This window comes from Ranitomeya imitator, chromosome 2 (genome assembly GCF_032444005.1).
Source record: "Ranitomeya imitator isolate aRanImi1 chromosome 2, aRanImi1.pri, whole genome shotgun sequence".
Classification (NCBI taxonomy): Eukaryota; Metazoa; Chordata; class Amphibia; order Anura; family Dendrobatidae; genus Ranitomeya; species Ranitomeya imitator.
In genome coordinates this window covers 313251016-313271941 of record NC_091283.1, presented here as the reverse complement: position 1 = coordinate 313271941, position 20926 = coordinate 313251016, and the positions used below count along the sequence as shown (strand labels likewise).

The 20926-nt window shown below is 41.6% G+C and overlaps 1 protein-coding gene across 3 annotated transcripts in view; it reads left to right on the top strand.

Annotated features, from left to right (window-relative positions):
* The window catches only part of LOC138663413 (zinc finger protein 135-like), a 134479-nt gene that overhangs the window by 39110 nt on the left and 74443 nt on the right, over nucleotides 1-20926 (top strand). For all 3 annotated transcript variants that reach the window (XM_069749609.1, XM_069749608.1, XM_069749607.1), the window contains 4 exons: nucleotides 8351-8448; nucleotides 8647-8737; nucleotides 19481-19578; nucleotides 19777-19867. In XM_069749609.1, coding sequence (XP_069605710.1) covers nucleotides 8351-8448; nucleotides 8647-8737; nucleotides 19481-19578; nucleotides 19777-19867 — 378 coding nt within the window. The remainder of the gene's footprint in view (nucleotides 1-8350; nucleotides 8449-8646; nucleotides 8738-19480; nucleotides 19579-19776; nucleotides 19868-20926) is intronic.

Sequence of the window (20926 nt, the reverse complement as noted above, 5' to 3'; positions counted from 1 at the left end):
GTATCCTTTAATAAGATGTGTAGTAGAGGGGTTACATGGACACTAAACTTCAGAAGGGCAAATTTCCAATGGATGAGAGAGGATCTTGGTGCAATTAACTGGGACGATATCCTGAGACATAAAAATACACAAAGAAAATGGGAGACGTTTATTAGCATCCTGGATAGGACCTGTGCACAGTATATACCGTATGGGAATAAACATGCTAGAAATAGGAGGAAACCAATATGGCTAAATAGAGCTGTAAGGTGCGCAATAAGTGACAAAAAGAAAGCATTTAGAGAATTAAAGGAAGTAGGTAGTGAGGAGGCATTAAATAAATACAAAAAATTAAATAAATTCTGTAAAAAGCAAATCAAGGCAGCAAAGATTGAGACAGAGAGACTCATTGCCAGAGAGAGTAAAAATAATCCCAAAATATTCTTTTAACTACGTAAATAGTAAGAAACTAAAAAACGATAGTGTTGGCCCCCTTAAAAATAGTCTGGGTGAAATGGTGGATGAGAATAAGGAAAAAGCCAATATGCTAAATGACTTTTTTTCATCAGTATTTACACAAGACAATTCCATGGCAGACAAAATGACTAGTGATAAAAATTCCCCATTAAATGTCACCTGCTTAACCCAGCAGGAAGTACGGCGGCGTCTAAAAATCACTAAAATTGCCAAATCTCCAGGCCCGGATGGGATACACCCTCGAGCACTGCAGGAATTAAGTACAGTCATTGATAGACCATTATTTTTAATCTTTCAAGACTCCATAATAACAGGCTCTGTACCACAGGACTGGCGTATAGCAAATGTGGTGCCAATATTCAAAAAGGGGACAAAAACTGAACTCGGTAATTATAGGCCAGTAAGCTTAACCTCTACTGTGGGTAAAATCCTGGAGGGCATTCTAAGGGATGCTATACTGGAGTATCTGAAGAGGAATAACCTCATGACCCAATATCAACATGTGTTTACTTGGGACCGTTCATGTAAGACTAATCTGATCAGCTTCTATGAAGAGGTAAGTTCCGGCCTGGACCAAGGGAACCCAGTGGATGTAGTGTATATGGACTTCTCAAAGCTTTTGATACGGTGCCACACAAAAGGTTGATACATAAAATGATAATAATGGGAATAGGGGAAAATATGTGTAAGTGGGTTAAGAGCTGGCTCAGGGATAGGTAACAAAGGGTGGTTATTAATGGAGCACACTCGGACTGGGTAACGGTTAGCAGTGGGGTACCACAGGGGTCAGTATTGGGCCCTCTTCTTTTTGACATTTATTAATGACCTTGTAGGGGGCATTCAGAACAGTATTTCAATATTTGCAGATGACACTAAACTCTGCAGGGTAATCAATACAGAGGAGGACAATTTTATATTACAGGATGATTTATGTAAACTAGAAGCTTGGGCTCATAAATGGCAAATGAGCTTTAATGGGGATAAATGTAAGGTCATGCACTTGGGTAGAGCAAATCAGATGTAGAACTATGTGCTTAAGTGTAAAACTCTGGGCAAAACCGTCAATGAAAAAGACCTGGGTGTATGGGTGGATGACAAACTCATATTCAGTGGCCAGTGTCAGGCAGCTGCTACAAAGGCAAATAAAATAATGGGATGCATTAAAAGAGGCATAGATGCACATGAGGAGAACATAATTTTACCTCTATACAAGTCACTAGTTCGACCACACTTAGAATACTGTGCACAGTTCTGGTCTCCGGTGTATAAGAAAGACATAGCTGAACTAGAGCGGGTGCAGAGAAGAGCGACCAAGGTTATTAGAGGACTGGGGGGTCTGCAATACCAAGATAGGTTATTACACTTGGGTCTATTTAGTTTGGAAAAACGAAGACTAAGGGGTGATCTTATTACAATGTATAAATATATGAGGGGACAGTACAAAGACCTTTCTGATGATCTTTTTAATCATAGACCTGAGACAGGGACAAGGGGGCATCCTCTACGTCTGGAGGAAAGAAGGTTTAAGCATAATATCAGACTCGGGTTCTTTACTGTAAGAGCAGTGAGACAATGGAACTCTCTGCCGTATGATGTTGTAATGAGTGATTCATTACTTAAATTTAAGAGGGGATTGGATACTTTTCTTGAAAAGTATAATGTTGCAGGGTATATACACTAGATTCTTTGATAGGGCGTTGATCCAGGGAACTAGTTTGATTGCCGTATGTGGAGTCGGGAAGGTATTTTTTTCCCCAAAGTGGAGCTTACTATTTTCCACATGTTTTTTTTTGCCTTCATCTGGATCAACATGTTAGGGCATGTTAGGTTAGGCTATGGGTTGAACTAGATGGACTTAAAGTCTTCCATGAACCTTAACCCCTTACCGGCATCGGACGTACTATACCGTCCGATGCCGGCTCCCCTGCTTTGATGCAGGGCTCCGCGGTGAGCCCGCACCAAAGCCGGGACATGTCAGCTGTTTTGAACAGCTGACATGTGCCCGTAATAGGCGCGGGCAGAATCGCGATATGCCCGCACCTATTAACTAGTTAAATGCCGCTGTCAAACGCAGACAGCGGCATTTAACTACCGCTTCCGGCCGGGCGGCCGGAAATGACGTCATCGCTGACCCCCGTCACATGATCGGGGGTCGGCGATGCTTGTGAATGGTAACCATAGAGGTCCTTGAGACCTCTATGGTTACTGATTGCCCGTTGCTGTGAGCGCCACCCTGTGGTCGGCGCTCACAGCACACGTGCAATTCTGCTACATAGCAGCGATCAGCAGATCGCTGCTATGTAGCAGAGCCGATCGTGCTATGCCTGATTCTAGCCTCTCATGGAGGCTATTGAAGCATGGCAAAAGTTAAAAAAATGTGAAAAAAATAAAAAAAACATAAAAGTTTAAATCACCCCCCTTTCGCCCCAATCAAAATAAATCAATAAAAAAAATATCAAATCTACGCATATTTGGTATCGCCGCGCTCAGAATCGCCCGATCTATCAATTAAAAAAAAGTATTAACCTGATCGCTAAACAGCAAAGCGGGAAAAAAATTCGAAACGCCAGAATTACGTTTTTTTGGTCGCCGCGACATTGCATTAAAATGCAATAACGGGCGATCAAAAGAACGTATCTGCACCGAAATGCTATCATTAAAAACGTCATCTCGGCACGCAAAAAATAAGCCCTCAACCGACCCCAGATGATGAAAAATGGAGACGCTACGAGTATCGGAAAATGGCACAAATTTTTTTTTTTTTTTTTTTTTTTTAGCAAAGTTTGGAATTTTTTTTCACCACTTAGATAAAAAATAACCTAGTCATGTTAGATGTCTATGAACTCGTAATGACCTGGAGAATCATAATGGCAGGTCATTTTTAGCATTTAGTGAACCTAGCAAAAAAGCCAAACAAAAAACCAATGTGGGATTGCACTTTTTTTGCAATTTCACCGCACTTGGAATTTTTTTCCCGTTTTCTAGTACACGACATGCTAAAACCAATGATGTCGTTCAAAAGTACAACTCGTCCCGCAAAAAATAAGCCCTCACATGGCCAAATTGACGGAAAAATAAAAAAGTTATGGCTCTGGGAAGGAGGGGAGCGAAAAACGAACACGGAAAAACGAAAAATCCCCCGGTCATGAAGGGGTTAATAACTATGTTACTATGTAGTCCGGCCGTATTACCATGATCACCATTTTGCCTCTAGACCACAACATTTTCCTCCACCCAAATGACTTTGGGCATTGAAAGCCCTTTTCTATAGATCTTACAACCTGGAGGATCCACCTACCCTCTGGGATTAGAAAACGCTGACCGTAACCTGCCCCGGTCTGTAAAATACAAAGCCAAATAACAGCGTACGTTGAATGTGATGACAAGTTAGAAAATCACTTGACAAGTATTATGGTGGGCCTGTAAGAGAAATCGGAGGGTAATGATGCTGTTGGCTTCCTAGAACCCTGAGATCTTATTGGCTGAATCTTCCTTCTGCCCCTTCTGTGCTGCTGAATGTGCTCATATGGTCCCTACAAGACCAGGTCCAGTCTTTTTGGCCAAACTTCACTTTTATGATCGACGACATTAAATGTGCAGTGAGGCCAAGTGTGAATTTCTGTACAATTATAAGAGTTTCCATTTATTCTGAATTTTCACTTTTTATTAAAACTAATTTCAAGGAGGATTGTTATAAACTGCATAAAAACCATCACACCTGTGCCATGATATATCTCTGAGCCGTGCGTGGCTGATGGCTGTAATATACATTTATTCCCGCCTGCAGGAGATGTGTTGGCATAGCTTCATGAATGTAACTTTTTTATTCTATGCCTTTTTTACCTGTTCATTCTATATGATAGTTTGATTGTGGTGGGATTGTCCTGCCTGATTATGTGAATCTGTAACTCCTTTATAGTCTTAAAAAAATCTCTCCATCGCCTCTTCCAAATACCTAAGATCTTAGTTTAAAGTGAACCTGTCAGCAGGATTGTGCACAGTAACCTACAGACACTGTCAGGTCAGCGCCGTTATACTGATTACATTGATACCTGGTGATGAAATCCGTCTTGTGGTTGTTGTTGTTTAACCTTTATTTGTAGTTTTCAGTTAACCCTTTCGTGCCCGGGCCTGTTTTTGCCTTCGTGACCTGGCCAATTTTTACAATTCTGACTACTGTCACTTTATTGAGGTTATAACTCTGGGACGCTTGCATGTATCCCGGTGATTCTTGCACTGTTTTCTCGTGACATATTGTACTTCATGATAGTGGTAAAATGTCTTTGACATGACTTGCGTTTATTTGTGGAAAAAAGGAAATTTGGCAAAAAATTGAAAATGTCACAATTTTCAAACTTAATTTTTATGCCCTTAAATCGGAGAGTAATAACATTTCCCACACTACATTACATCAGCACAATTTTGGAACCAATTTTTTTTTTTTGTTGGGACGTTATAAGGGTTGAAAGTTGACCAGTAATTTTTCATTTTTTCAACAAATTTTATAAAACCATTTTTTTAGGAACCACCTCACATTTGAAGTCACTTTGAGGGGTGTACATGACAGAAAATACCCCAAAGTGATGCCATTATAAAAACTGCACCCCTCAAGGTGCTCAAATCCACATTCAAGAAGTTTATTATCCCTTCAGGTGCTTCACAGGAATTAATGGACTGTGGAAGGAAAAAATAAGCATTTACTTTTCTTTCACAAAAATTTTCGTTAGACCTAATTTTTTTTACTTTCGCAAGGGTAATAGGAGAAAGTGAACTATACATTTTGTATTGCAATTACTCCTGAGCATGCAGATACCCCATATGTGGGGGAACTACTGTTTAGGCACACGGCAAGGAGCGGAAGGACAGGAGCGCCATTTGACTTTTTGAATGTAAAATATGCTGGAATAATTAGCAGTTGCCATGTCGCGTTTGGAGAGCCCCTGATGTGCCTAAACAGTGGAAACACACCACAAGTGACACCATTTTGGAACTTATCTAGAGTGTATTGAGTACATTGAGACCACAGGTGCTTCACAGAAGTTTATAGCGTAGAGTCGTGGAAATAAAAAAAAAAAAAATCAAATTTTCCCAAATAAATCTATTTTAGCCCCATGTTTTGCATTTTCATAAGGGTAAGGCTGTGTGCACACGTAGTAGATTTTTCGCGTTTGTTTCACGGTTTTTCGCTATAAAAACGCTATAAAACTGTGAAAAAACCGCTCACATTAAGCATCCTATTTAATAGAATGCAATCTGCATTTTTTGTGCACATGCTGCATTTTTTTCCTGAGCGGATTCACATTCCAGAAAAATACGCAGCATGTTCATTAAATTTGCAGAATCACGGGGATTCCGCACACCTAGGAATGCATTGATCTGCTTACTTCCCGCATGGGGCTATGCCCACCATGCGGGAAGTAATCAGATCATGTGCGGCTGGTACCCAGGGTGGATGAGAGGAGACTCTTCTCCACGGACTGGGCACCATTTACCGTATATACTTGAGTATAAGCCGACCCCCCTAATTTTGCCACAAAAAACTGGGAAAACTTATTGACTCGAGTAAAAGCCTAGGGTGGAAAATGCAGCAGCTACCGGTGAATTTCAAAAATAAAAATAGATGCTTCATACCGTTCATTATGGTCCCATAGCTGTGCCATATAGTGCTCTGCACCGTTAATTATTGCCCCATAGATGTACCATAGAAAGCTGTGCCATATAGTGCTCTGCACCGTTCATTATTGCCCCATAGCTGTGCCATATAGTGCTCTGCACCGTTTATTATTGCCCCATAGATATACCATAGAAAGCTGTGCCATATAGTGCTCTGCACCGTTCATTATTGCCCCATAGCTGTGCCATATAGTGCTCTGCACCGTTCATTATTGCCCCATAGCTGTGCCATATAGTGCTCTGCACCGTTCATTATTGCCCCATAGCTGTGCCATATAGTGCTCTGCACCGTTCATTATTGCCCCATAGCTGTACCATATAGTACTCTGCACCGTTCATTATTGCCCCATAGCTGTGCCATATAGTGCTCTGCACCGTTCATTATTGCCCCATAGCTGTGCCATATAGTGCTCTGCACCGTTCATTATTGCCCCATAGCTGTGCCATATAGTGCTCTGCACCGTTCATTATTGCCCCATAGCTGTACCATATAGTACTCTGCACCGTTCATTATTGCCCCATAGCTGTGCCATATAGTGCTCTGGACCGTTCATTATTGCCCCATAGCTGTGCCATATAGTGCTCTGCACCGTGCATTATTGCCCCATAGCTGTGCCATAAAGTGCTCTGCACCGTTCATTATTGCCCCATAGCTGTGCCATATAGTGCTCTGCACCGTGCATTATTGCCCCATAGCTGTGCCATATAGTGCTCTGCACCGTTCATTATTGCCCCATAGATGCTCCTTATAAAGCTGTGCCCTTGCTGCTGCTGCTGCAATAATAACAAAAAAAATGCCATACTCACCTCTCTTGCTTGCAGCTCCTCAGCGTCCGGTCCCGGCGTCTCTCTGCACTGACTGATCAGGCAGAGGGCGGCACGCACACTATATGCGTCATCGCGCCCTCCGACCTGCACAGTCAGTGCGGAGAGACGCCGGAAAGATGGAGTGGCGCCCGGCGGGTGGAACGTGGACAGGTGAATATCTAATACTTACCTGCTCCAGGCGTCCCGCTCCTTCCCCCGGACAGCTGGTCTTCGGTGCCGCAGCCTCTTCCTCTATCAGCGGTCACTGGCACCGCTCATTAGAGAAATGAATATGCAGCTCCACCCCTATGGGAGTGGAGTCCATATTCATTTCTCTAATGAGCGGTCCCACTTGACCGCTGACAGAGGAAGAGCTGCGGCACCCGGAGACCGTGGGACTGCAGGGACAGCGCCAGGAGCGCCGGGACTAGGTGAGTATGCCTCAGCGCCCTCTCCCCCTCACCCGCCGACCCTGCCGCCCACCATGACTCGAGTATAAGCCGAGAGGGGCACTTTCAGCCCAAAAATTTGGGCTGAAAATCTCGGCTTATACTCGAGTATATATGGTAATTGGTAAAAAAAAAAGAATTAAAATAAAAAAATCGTGATACACTCACCTTCGATGGCTGCACGCGGCCGCTTTCATTCCTGTAGATCATGTGTGAAGGACGACGTCATCGAAGGTCCTGCACACACACCATCTATAGGAACGGAAGCCGCTGAGGAGATCGGCTGTTTGCGGTAGGTGAGTATAACCATTTTTTTTTTAATTATTATTTTTAACATTAGATCTTTTACTATTGATGCGGCATAGGCTGCATCAATAGTAAAAAGTTGGTCACACTTGTCAAACACTGTTTGACAAGTGTGACCAACCTGTCAATCAGTTTTCCAAGCGATGCTACAGATCGCTTGAATAACGCTAGCATTCTGCAAGCTAATTATGCTTGCAAAACGCTAGTTTTCTGCGGGAATATGCATGCCAATTCCGCATGCGATATACCTGCGGCAGGAGGCGCAGAATTGCCGTGGAAATTTCCGCCGCAATTCTGCAACGTGTGCACTTAGCCTTAAAGGTAAAATTGCGCCATACAATTTGTTGTGCAATTTCTCCTGAGTACGCCGATAACCCATATGAGGGGCTAAACTACTGTTTGAGTGCACGGCAGGGCTCAGAAGGGAAGGAGCGCCATTTGACTTTTGGAATGCAAAATTGGCTGGAATTGATAGCGGAAGCCATGTTGTGTTTGGAGAGCCCCTGATGTGCCTAAACAGTGGAAACTCCCAACAAGTGACCCCATTTTGGAAACTAGACCCCTAAAGGAATTTATCTACATGACAGGACTAAATACACACGGCCTATTATTATCTGTATGTAAAGAATGAATTCAGTCCCTGTATGTATTTTCTTCAGATCTATCCAGTAAGAGGACAACACCAGAGAGATGTCCCCATCCTCTTCTTCCACAGGACTGTAAAAAAGAAGATCCCAATGCTCCTCAGGATCATCAGGTAGATGGAGAGAAGGTGTCATGAGATCTCCCCTATGATGTGTAGATGGCTGTGAAGGTCTTGTGCTCAGTCTTGTTTTATCCAACAGTATTATATGTTTTATACTTGTGTAATGAGAACGGTGGAGATGACAGGATTAGAGCTGATCATAGATGTGACTTCTCCGTCTGTCGGTGACTTTTATTATATTTGTTTCAGGGTGAAGATCTGACCCCTATTAATACTACAGAGACATATGTGAGCGGTGATGAGTGGTGTAAAGAGGAGATTCCTACATATGACTACCCAGGTGAGTAGTAACCACTAAATGCAGAGAAATCACAGATTCTTCTCAGTCACCGGCTGTGGCTGCTTTATCGGTGATGTATCCTTTAATAAGATGTGTAGTAGAGGGGTTACAAGGACACTAAACTTCAGGAGGGCAAATTTCCAATGGATGAGAGAGGATCGTTGTGCAATTAACTGGGATGATATCTAAGACATAAAAATACACAAAGAAAATGGGAGACATTTATTAGCATCCTGGATAGGACCTGTGCACAGCATATACCGTATGGGAATAAACATACTAGAAATAGGAGGAAACTAATATGGCTAAATAGAGCTGTAAGGGGCGCAATAATGACAAAAAGAAAACATTTAGAGAATTAAAGGAAGTAGGTAGTGATGAGGCATAAATAAATACAGAAAATTAAATAAATTCTGTAAAAAGCAAATCAAGGCAGCAAAGATTGAGACAGAGAGACTCATTGCCAGAGAGAGTAAAAATAATCCCAAAATATTCCTTAACTACATAAATAGTAAGAAACTAAAAAACGATAGTGTTGGCCCCTTAAAATTAGTCTGGGTGAAATAGTGGATGAGGATGAGGAAAAGCCAATATGCTAAATGACTTTTTTCATCAGTATTTACGCAAGAAAATCCCATGAAAACCCAAAAGAAGAGAAGACGATCAAAAGACCAGGAATTAAATATAAAAATATACAACTTTATTGAAGAACATAGTATGTTATATATAAAACCAGAAAGGATCAGCGGATAAGACCATGGTGCATATAAACAAAACTAGATGGGATGGGTGATCCGCGGCTGAAGATAATACATAGCATTCATATGAGTCCTGACATGCATGGAGTAAAGAAATGCGTATTTAACATATCATTCATAGTGGTAACATGCCAAAAAATCTGCAAGTATAAATATAAATATAGATAACTCCATAACCCCAACGGATAGTATAATGGAAAACACCAGGATATATATATATATGTTTGCCACACACAGAAGATGGAGTAAAAGGTGCTGGCAGGATACAAGTACCCTAATGACGCATACCTCTAAAATATAGAAATGCAAGGTGCTGACGGGATACAAGTACCCTAGTGGCGCATACCTCAGACCGGAGAGAAAATCACACGGAGTGGCAACGGAGGGGTACAGAGAGGAGTCCGCGGTCACCACATCACCCCGACGCGCGTTTCGGCGGAGCCTTCGTCAGGGGGCGTGGTGATACTACAGGATGTGCGGTTTAAAAACAAGACCCAACCAATGAAAAGAGACCGGAAGTGATGCGAGATGTATATACAAGTAAGACAGTGCCGGATGCCATAAACCTAGTATAATAATGCTGGTAATCCATACTATGGTAATAATCATAACTGTGAATGTACGCCACATCCACTGGGCGAAGAAATAAATAAAGAAAACACAAGGGATGTTACGGAAGCGGCGCATGCGCACTCAACTCCCAACCTCGCACATCGGCGTCCACGTCAAAGGGAGGCGGAGCCACAGTGCTACGGAGCACAGCGGGAGCCACATCACCAAGGAGACGCAGAAAGCCGAGTAGCGCGGCGGGCAGGGCGGGCATGCGCACACGAACAATCCCTAAAGATGACAGAACTATACAAAACATGGCATGGAGAGTATGAATATGGCATGAATGTAAGAACAGTATAGGCACACCGACAAAGGCACTGCATACATAAAGTAGAACAGTCACATAAAATATATATCAGAAGACAACTGTGTATGAACGATGTAGACATCAGATGTTTTCCGGATGCATAATTCAACGGACGAATCAGATGTTAAGCCAAACAAAGAAATAAAGTGGTGGGACCTCAAACTAAAAAATGAAAAATGACAAACAGTTAAAAATAGAAAAACACACATAAATAAAAACACACGTATTGTTATAGCACAGATGGAAAGACTAACAATGCAGCAGGACAGCTTCACAAAAAAGGGGCAAAACTAATTTGTTCATTGAGTCCCTTAGGATGTAGTGTACCCAGCCTCCATATCCAGCGGGACTCAAGCTGGGCAAGACGCTGTGATACCTTACCCCCACGGATATTAGTAGCCAGTGTATCAATACCCCTAATCCTTAAAAGGGTGGCATCGCAATTATGATGCAAAAAGAAATGACGGGGAATGGTCTTTAATACAGAAGGATCAATAGTCCCAGCTGCAGCTGTTATCCCCAGAACATGTTCCCTAATGCGAATTTTAAAAGGGCGGGTAGTTAATCCAATGTAGATTAATCCGCAGGGACATATGGCAAAGTAAATAACATTGCGTGTAGTATAGTTGATGGATTTCCTGATATCAAAATTTCTGGATCTGTCGGAATTAAAGAAGGAATTGCATTTCTCAACATTAGGGCAGGCCACGCAATGTCCACACGGGGTGCAACCTAATTTACGAGGATATTGATCCAAAAAGGTGGTTTTAATATTGCCAACATACTGGCTATGCACCAAAAGATCCCGTAAATTTTTGGATCTTCTTGTGGTAATGGCGGGCCTGCTCGGTAGATATTGGGACAGAATAGGATCCATCCGTAAAATTGGCCAGGATTTATTAAGGGCTGCTCGAACGGCTGAAAATTGGTTATGGTAGTCCGTAACAAAACGAATCTTCCCGTCGGGTAGTTTCGCGTTAGATTTATAGATCAAGTCATGGCGGGAGGAATGCCTGGCTCGATTGTACGCCTTTTTAACCATACGATGGCTATACCCCCTTTGATAGAATCTCTTTTTCAAATCATCTGCTTGCCTTTCAAAATCCCCAATGTCAGAACAGATCCGCCGAAGACGGAGGAACTGTCCTGTGGGTACGGATTGAACAACATGTCTAGGATGGGCAGAGGAGGCGTGCAAGAGAGAATTAGTAGAAGTGGATTTCCTATAGATGTCAGTTTGTAATAAGTTGGCGCTGTCACGCTTAATTAGAACATCCAGAAATTCGACACTATGACTATCATGATGGTAAGTAATACGTACATTGATTGAATTATTGTTCAAGGAACTCATAAACTCCTGTAAAAGATGTATGGGGCCCTGCCAGATCATGAAAACGTCGTCTATGTACCGCGTCCAAAGAAGGACACGGTCGATAGACGAGGCAGGATCTGACAGGGAGAGGTCCCTCTCCCACAGCCCAAGGAACAGATTAGCATAGGACGGCGCAAAGGCCGCTCCCATTGCTGTTCCTTGGAGCTGTAGGAAAAAGGACCCCTTAAAAGTAAAAAAATTATGGGTCAAAGCAAATTCAAGTACCTCCAAAACAAAATTTTGAAAAGAAATAGGGAAATTGGACATGTTGAGGTAATATTTGGTCGCCCTGAGGCCGTCATGGTGCCTAATGCTAGTGTACAAAGATTCAACATCGGCCACCACCAAGACGGACTCAGGGTCAATTTCAATACCGTCGATTAATTTGAGGAAAGCACCTGTATCTTTAAGAAATGATGGAAGACTCTCCACGCAAGGTTGCAGAATAGAATCAATCCATCGACCGACATGCTCCAAGAAGTTCCCCCCTCCGGAAACTATAGGACGTCCAGGTGGTGAAGTACTATTCTTATGAATTTTGGGCAGTAGGTAGAGGGTAGGAATGGTGGGTTCGTTGACAACTAAAGCAGTTGACAATTCTTTTGTAATCACCTCTGACTCTACTGCCCGGTCCAGGATCAATTGCAACTGTGCTTTAAATGTAGATAAAGGATTATAAGTTAGTTTTTTATAGCACACTTTATCATTAAGCTGACGATAAACTTCTTTTTCGTACATGGATGTTGGCCATACGACTATATTTCCACCTTTATCAGCTGGTTTAAATTCGACGTCTGGTAGTTTTTGAAGTTTGTGAAGGCAGTCTCGCTCACGGCGGGATAAATTGTCCTTCGTAATAGACCTTGGAATATCCACAAGGTCTTTGGTGACCATCTGGACAAATAGGTCCACATTGGCACAAGTGGAGAGAGGGGGGAACTTCTTGGATCTAGGGCGAATCGATGGAGGTATCTTACCATTAATTGGTGTATGATGTTCAGCGTAGAGTTCCTCCAAGATTCTCAGGGTGGATTGTTCCTCCTCTGTAGGGAATAGAGTATGTAAATTACCATCATGAAAGTGCTTTTTAAAAAGTAATGATCTGGCAAAAATGTGTAGATCCTTAATAGCCAGAAAAGTGTCAAATCTGGAAGCTGGAGAAAAGGTAAGGCCCTTGCTTAATAAGGCCAACTCTGTGGCAGAAAAATTATAATGACTGAGATTGATTACCTTATTATCCCTCTTGGGACCAACAGGCGAACCACGATCATTCCTTCTGTATGGATGATAGTTGTGTTCACGTGTCCTCTTATAATTAGCCCCAGATCGAGTAGTGAATGTAGAGGAAGCCGAATCAGAATGTTCACTAATAGAGGAGACGGATGAGACTGAAGGAGTGCGTTTAGTCCGCTTGGGTCTAGATAATGCAGATTTCCAGAAAAAGACATTGTTGCTCTGGAAATCCTGTGTGTCACGATTAAATTTTGAGGTTTGAGTCTCATTAATATTTTTAACCAAAGCATCCAGTGTCTTTTCTAATTGTAACTCAAAATTTTTAAATAATTCATTTGGACATTTAGATTTAAATTCAGACAAAGCTATATCAATTGATGAGTCCAGTTTGGTAATGGACTTGGAGTTCAGATCAATCAGAAGTTGAATAAAAGTAGTGGAGCAGTTAGTGCACGCCTCCTCCCACATCGAGACAAAGATGTCATCCTCCACTGGGAAGGCAGGAATTACTTTGATACGTAAACCTCGAGGAATAATCTGGCGGGATTTATATTTTTCGAGAAATGCACGATTCCACCATATTTTAGTTCTTTTGACAAATAATGTTTTGAGATCCGAAAACTGATTGTCCCAATTGTGAATGCCGGACTGCTGCGAGTCAGTGGTCTCACCACCAAACACATGTTCAATCTGGTTAAGCCAAACCTTCTCCTTGGCTTTATAGTCCATTTTGTTGGAGCAGGAGTAACCTGTGCAAAACACAGTAACAACAATGTAAGAAAATACCAACAAAAATCTGAGTGACATAGTGTGAATAAGAGGATGACTAATTAATAACGTATCATATTGTCACTGCCAATGGGACCTGTGAGTGGTCAATCGTCAAAAAATGACAAACAAAAACCCAAAAGAACAGAAGACGATCAAAAGACCAGGAATTAAATATAAAAATATACAACTTTATTGAAGAACATAGTATGTTATATATAAAACCAGAAAGGATCAGTGGATAAGACCATGGTGCATATAAACAAAACTAGATGGGATGGGTGATCCGCGGCTGAAGATAATACATAGCATTCATATGAGTCCTGACATGCATGGAGTAAAGAAATGCGTATTTAACATATCATTCATAGTGGTAACATGCCAAAAAATCTGCAAGTATAAATATAAATATAGATAACTCCATAACCCCAACGGATAGTATAAATCCCATGGCAGACAATATGATCAGTGATAACAAAAATTCCCCATTAAGTGTCACCTGCTTAACCCAGCAGGAAGTACGGCGGCGTCTAAAAATCACTAAAATTGACAAATTTCCGGGCCCGGATGGGATACACCCTCGAGTACTGCAGGAATTAAGTACAGTCATTGATAGACCGTTATTTTTCATCTTTAAAGACTCCATAATAACAGGGTCTGTACCACAGGACTGGCGTATAGCAAATGTGGTGCCAATATTCAAAAAGAGGACAAAAACTGAACTCGGTAATTATAGGCCAGTAAGCTTAACCTCTACTGTGGGTAAAATCCTGGAGGGCATTCTAAGGGATGCTATGCTGGAGTATCTGAAGAGGAATAACCTCATGACCCAGTATCAGCACGGGTTTACTAGGGACCGTTCATGTCAGACTAATCTGATCAGTTTCTATGAAGAGGTAAGTTCCGGACTGGACTAAGGGAACCCAGTGGACGTAGTGTATATGGACTTTTCAAAAGCTTTTGATACGGTGCCACACAAAAGGTTGATACATAAAATGAGAACAATGGGGATAGGGGAAAATATGTGTAAGTGGGTTAAGAGGTGACTCAGAGATAGGAAACAAAGGGTGGTTATTAATGGAGCACACTCGGACTGGGTCGCGGTTAGCAGTGGGGTACCACAGGGGTCAGTATTGGGCCCTCTTCTTTTTAACATATTTATTAATGACCTTGTAGGGGGCATTCAGAGTAGAATTTCAATATTTGCAGATGACACTAAACTCTGCAGGGTAATCAATACAGAGGAAGACAATTTTATATTACAGGATGATTTATGTAATCTAGATGCTTGGGCTGATAAATGGCAAATGAGCTTTAATGGGGATAAATGTAAGGTCATGCACTTGGGTAGAAGTAATAAGATGTAAAACTGTGCGCTTAATTCTAAAACTCTGGGCAAAACCGTCAATGAAAAAGACCTGGGAGTATGGGTGGATGACAAACTCATATTTAGTGGCCAGTGTCAGGTAGCTGCTACAAAGGCAAATAAAATAATGGGATGCATTGAAAGAGGCATAGATGCACATGAGGAGGACATAATGTTACCTCTATACAAGTCACTAGTTCGACCACACTTAGAATACTGTGCACAGTTCTGGTCTCCGGTGTATAAGAAAGACATAGCTGAACTAGAGCGGGTGCAGAGAAGAGCGACCAAGGTTATTAGAGGACTGGGGGTCTACAATACCAAGATAGGTTATTACACTTGGGGTTATTCAGTTTGGAAAAACGAAGACTAAGGGGTGATCTTATTACAATGTATAAATATATGAGTGGACAGTACAAAGACCTTTCTGATGATCTTTTAAACCATAGACCTGAGACAGGGACAAGGGGGCATCCTCTACGTCTGGAGGAAAGAAGGTTTAAGCATAATAACAGACGCAGATTCTTTACTGTAAGAGCAGTGAGACTATGGAACTCTCTGCCGTATGATGTTGTAATGAGTGATTCGTTTCTTAAATTTAAGAGGGGACTGCATGCCTTTCTGGAAAAGTATAATGTTACAGGATATATACACTAGATTCTTTGATAGGGCGTTGATCCAGGGAACTAGTCTGATTGACGTATGTGGAGTCGGGAAGGAATTTTTTTTTCCCAAAATGGAGCTTACTATTTGCCACATGGTTTTTTTTTGCCTTCCTGTGGATCAACATGTTAGGGCATGTTAGGTTAGGCTATGGGTTGAACTAGATGGACTTAAAGTCTTCCTTCAACCTTAATAACTATGTTACTATGTAGTCCGGCCGTATTACCATGATCACCATTTTGCCTCTAGACCACAACATTCTCCTCCACCCAAATGTCTTTGGGCATTGAAAGCCCTTTTCTATAGAACTTACAACCTGGTAGATCCACCTACCTCCTGGGATTAGAAAACGGTGACCGTAACCTACCCAGATCTGTAAACTACAAAGCCAAATGACAGCGTACGTTGAATGTGATGACAAGTTAGAAAATCACTTTAAAAGTATTATGACGGTTCTGTAAGAGAAAGCGGAGGGTAATGATGCTGTTGGCTTCCTAGAACCTTGATATCTTATTGGATGAATCTATCTTTTCTCCATTCTGTTCTGCTGAATGTGCTCATATGGTCCCTACATGACCAGGTCCAGTCTTTCTGGCCAAACTTCACTTTTATGATCGACGACATTAAATGTGCAGTGAGGCCAAGTGTGAATTTCTGTACAATAATAAGAGTTTCCCTTTATTCTGAATTTTCAATTTGTATTAAAACTAATTTCAAGGAGGATTGTGATAAACTACATAAAAACCATTACACCTGTGCCATGATATATCTCTGAGCCGTGCGTGGCTGATGGCTGTAATATACATTTAGTCACGCCTGCAGGAGATGTGTTAGCATAGCTTCAGTCCTGGTTTCATGGATTCACTCCACATCATAAATTACATTGTTTTTAATTATAAGGAATTCAGATTACTGCACAATCTCTCCTGAAATGGAGGCGCTAATACTTTCTCAATCTTCTGCTCAGGACTCATAGTAGCTCCAATGGTCCACTCCGGTTTACTGTCAGAGTTCTCCCCTTGTACATATGTTGTTTTTGGGAATGTAACTTTTTTATTCTATGCCTTTTTTTACCTGTTCATTCTATATGATAGTTTGATTGTGGTGGGATTGTCCTGCCTGACTTATGTGAGTCTGTAACTCATTTATAGTCTTAAGAAAATCTCTCCATCGCCTCTTCCAAATACCTAAGATCTTAGTTTAAAGTGAACCTGTCAGCAGGATTGTGCACAGTAACCTACAGACAGTGTCAGGTCAGCGCCGTTATACTGATTACATTGATACCTGGTGATGAAATCCGTCTTGTGGTTGTTGTTGTTTATTCTTTATTTGTAGTTTTCAGTTAACCCTTTCGTGCCCCGGCCTGTTTTTGCCTTCGTAAACCTGGCCAATTTTTACAATTCTGACTACTGTCACTTTATGAGGTTATAACTCTGAAACGCTTGCATGTATCCCGGTGATTCTTGCACTGTTTTCTCGTGACATATTGTACTTCATGTTAGATGTAAAATGTCTTTGACATGACTTGCGTTTATTTGTGGAAAAAAGGAAATTTGGCAAAAAATTTGGAAAATTTCACAATTTTCAAACTTTTAATTTTTTAGCCCTTAAATCGGAGAGTTCTATCGCACAAAATAGTTAATAAATAACATTTCCCACACTACATTACATCAGCACAATTTTGGAACCAATTTTTTTTTTTTTGGGGGGGGGGGACGTTATAAGGGTTAAAAGTTGACCAGTAATTTTTCATTTTTTCAACAAATTTTACAAAACCATTTTTTTAGGAACCACCTCACATTTTAAGTCACTTTGAGGGGTGTACATGACAGAAAATACCCAAAAGTGACACCATTCTAAGAACTACACCCCTCAAGGTGCTCAAAACCACATTAAAGAAGTTTATTATCCCTTCAGGTGCTTCACAGGAATTAATGGACTGTGGAAGGAAAAAATAAGCATTTACTTTTCTTTCACAAAAATGTTCCTTTAGGCCTAATTTCTTTTACTTTCGCAAGGGTAATAGGAGAAAGTGAACTATACATTTTGTATTGCAATTACTCCTGAGCATGCAGATACCCCATATGTGGGGGAATACTACTGTTTAGGCACACGGCAGAGAGCGGAAGGAAAGGAGCGCTATTTGACTTTTTGAATGTAAAATATGCTGGAATAATTAGCAGTTGCCATGTCGCGTTTGGAGAGCCCCTGATGTGCCTAAACAGTGGAAACACACCACAAGTGACACCATTTGGAACTTATCTAGAGTGTATTGAGTACATTGAGACCACAGGTGCTTCACAGAAGTTTATAGTGTTGAGCTGTGGAAATAAAAAAAAAAAATCAAATTTTCCCAAATAAATCTATTTTAGCCCCATGTTTTGCATTTTTCATAAGGGTAAGGCTGTGTGCACACGTAGCAGATTTTTCGCGTTTGTTTCGTGGTTTTTCGCTATAAAAACGCTATAAAACCACGAAAAAAACGCTCACATTAAGCATCCTATTTAATAGAATGCAATCCGCATTTTTTGTGTACATGGTGCATTTTTTCCCTGAGCGGATTCGCATTCCAGAAAAAAACGTAGCATGTTCATTAAATTTGCAGAATCGCGGGGATTCCGCACACCTAGGAATGCATTGATCTGCTTACTTCCCACATGGGGCTATGTCCACCATGCGGGAAGTAATCAGATCATGTGCGGTTGGTACCCAGGGTGGAGGAGAGGAGACTCTCTTCCACAGACTGGGCACCATATAATTGGTAAAAAAAAAGAAAGTAAAAAAATCGTGATATACTCACCTTCGATGGCCCCCGGAGTCTTCCTGCCCCTCAGCGCTGCACGCGGCCCCTTCCGTTCCTGTAGATGGTGTGTGAAGGACCTGCGATGATGTCGCAGTCACATGACCGCGATGACGTCGCGGTCACGTGACCGCAATGTCATCGAAGGTCCTGCACACACACCATCTATAGGAACGGAAGCCGCTGAGGAGATCGGCTGTTTGTGGTAGGTGAGTATAACCATTTTTTATTTTTTTAAATTATTTTTAACATTAGATCTTTTACTATTGATGCGGCATAGGGTGCATCAATAGTAAAAAGTTGGTCACACTTGTCAAACACTGTTTGACAAGTGTGACCAACCTGTCAATCAGTTTTCCAAGCGATGCTACAGATCGCTTGGAAAGCGCTAGCATTCTGCAAGCTAATTATGCTTGCAAAACACTAGTTTTCTGCGGGAATATGCATGCCAATTCCGCATGCGATATACCCGCGGCAGGAAGTTCAGAATTGCCGCGGATATTTCCGCGGCAATTCTGCAACGTGTGCACTTAGCCTAAAAGGTGAAATTGCGCCATACAATTTGTTGTGCAATTTCTCCTGAGTACGCCGATAACCCATATGTGGGGCTAAACTACTGTTTGAGTGCACGGCAGGGCTCAGAAGGGAAGGAGCGCCATTTGACTTTTGGAATGCAAAATTGGCTGGAATTGATAGCGGAGGCCATGCTGTGTTTGGAGAGCCCTTGATGTGCCTAAACAAGTGACCCCATTTTGGAAACTAGACCCCTAAAGGAATTTATCTACATGACAGGACTAAATACACACGGCCTATTATTATCTGTATGTAAAGAATGAATTCAGTCCCTGTATGTATTTTCTCCAGATCTATCCAGTAAGAGGACAACACCAGAGAGATGTCCCCATCCTCTTCTTCCACAGGACTGTAAACAAGAAGATCCCAGCGCTCCTCAGGATCATCAGGTAGATGGAGAGAAGGTGTCATGAGATCTCCCCTATGATGTGTAGATGGCTGTGAAGGTCTTGTGCTCAGTCTTGTTTTATCCAACAGTATTATATGTTTTACACTTGTGTAATGAGAACGGTGGAGATGACAGCATTAGAGCTGATCATAGATGTGACTTCTCCATCTGTCGGTGACTTTTATTATATTTGTTTCAGGGTGAAGATCTGACCCCTATTAATACTACAGAGACATATGTGAGGGGTGATGAGTGGTGTAAAGAGGAGATTCCTACATATGACTACCCAGGTGAGTAGTAACCACTAAATGCAGAGAAATCACAGATTCTTCTCAGTCACCGGCTGTGGCTGCTTTATCGGTGATGTATCCTTTAAAAAGATGTGTAATAGAGGGGTTACAAGGACACTAAACTTCAGGAGGGCAAATTTCCAACGGATGAGAGAGGATCTTGGTGCAATTAACTGGGACGATATCCTGAGACATAAAAATACGCAAAGAAAATGGGAGACCTTTATTAGCATCCTGGATAGGACCTGTGCACAGCATATACCGTATGGGAATAAACATGCTAGAAATAGGAGGAAACCAATATGGCTAAATAGAGCCGTAAGGTGCGCAATAATGACAAAAAGAAAGCATTTAGAGAATTAACCCTCCGTCACATACAACTGATCTGACAGGCGCTTCTCTTTTACTTTCATTTCTCCTTCCTCACCAGATTGTGAGGAAACCCCCTCCCTCCAGGTAGTCTCCTGTCTCTTGAAGGTCTGTGAAACCTGATATCACAGTTGGATTTCAGAGCTTCAGGGGAGAGGATATAGCTGCACAGATCTCTCAGGCTCATTGTATGTGAATACGTCACATTCAGTAAGATTGGTATTTTATGTTTTTATTCATCACAATAGTTTATTTAGCTTGTTTTATGAATGTATAACACAAAATGTGAGGATATTTCATAGAAATAAGGGAGATTTTATAAAAGAAAGTGTGCTGCTCAGGCATATACAGTAGTTCCCTAACATATTCCTTCTCTTGCTTCAGATTATCTGCTGAAATGGAGAGGAAAATGTACAATTTATCCAAACAACTTGATGTTGAGGAAGTAAACATGCTGTTAGATGATAGAGACCTCACACTGAATGAGGATTTAGGAGAGGAAAGTGAGATTGATTCTCATGATGAGGTGGAAGAATGTGTCCTGGATTCTGAAACAGAGCAAGATGGTGACAGTGGTGAGGATGAAGAAGTTGGATCATATTATATTGGAAAAGATAAAAATACTAAATGGAACAAGAAGCCATTCCAGAAAAAACGTAGGGAACCATTAAACATTATTACTCACCTTCC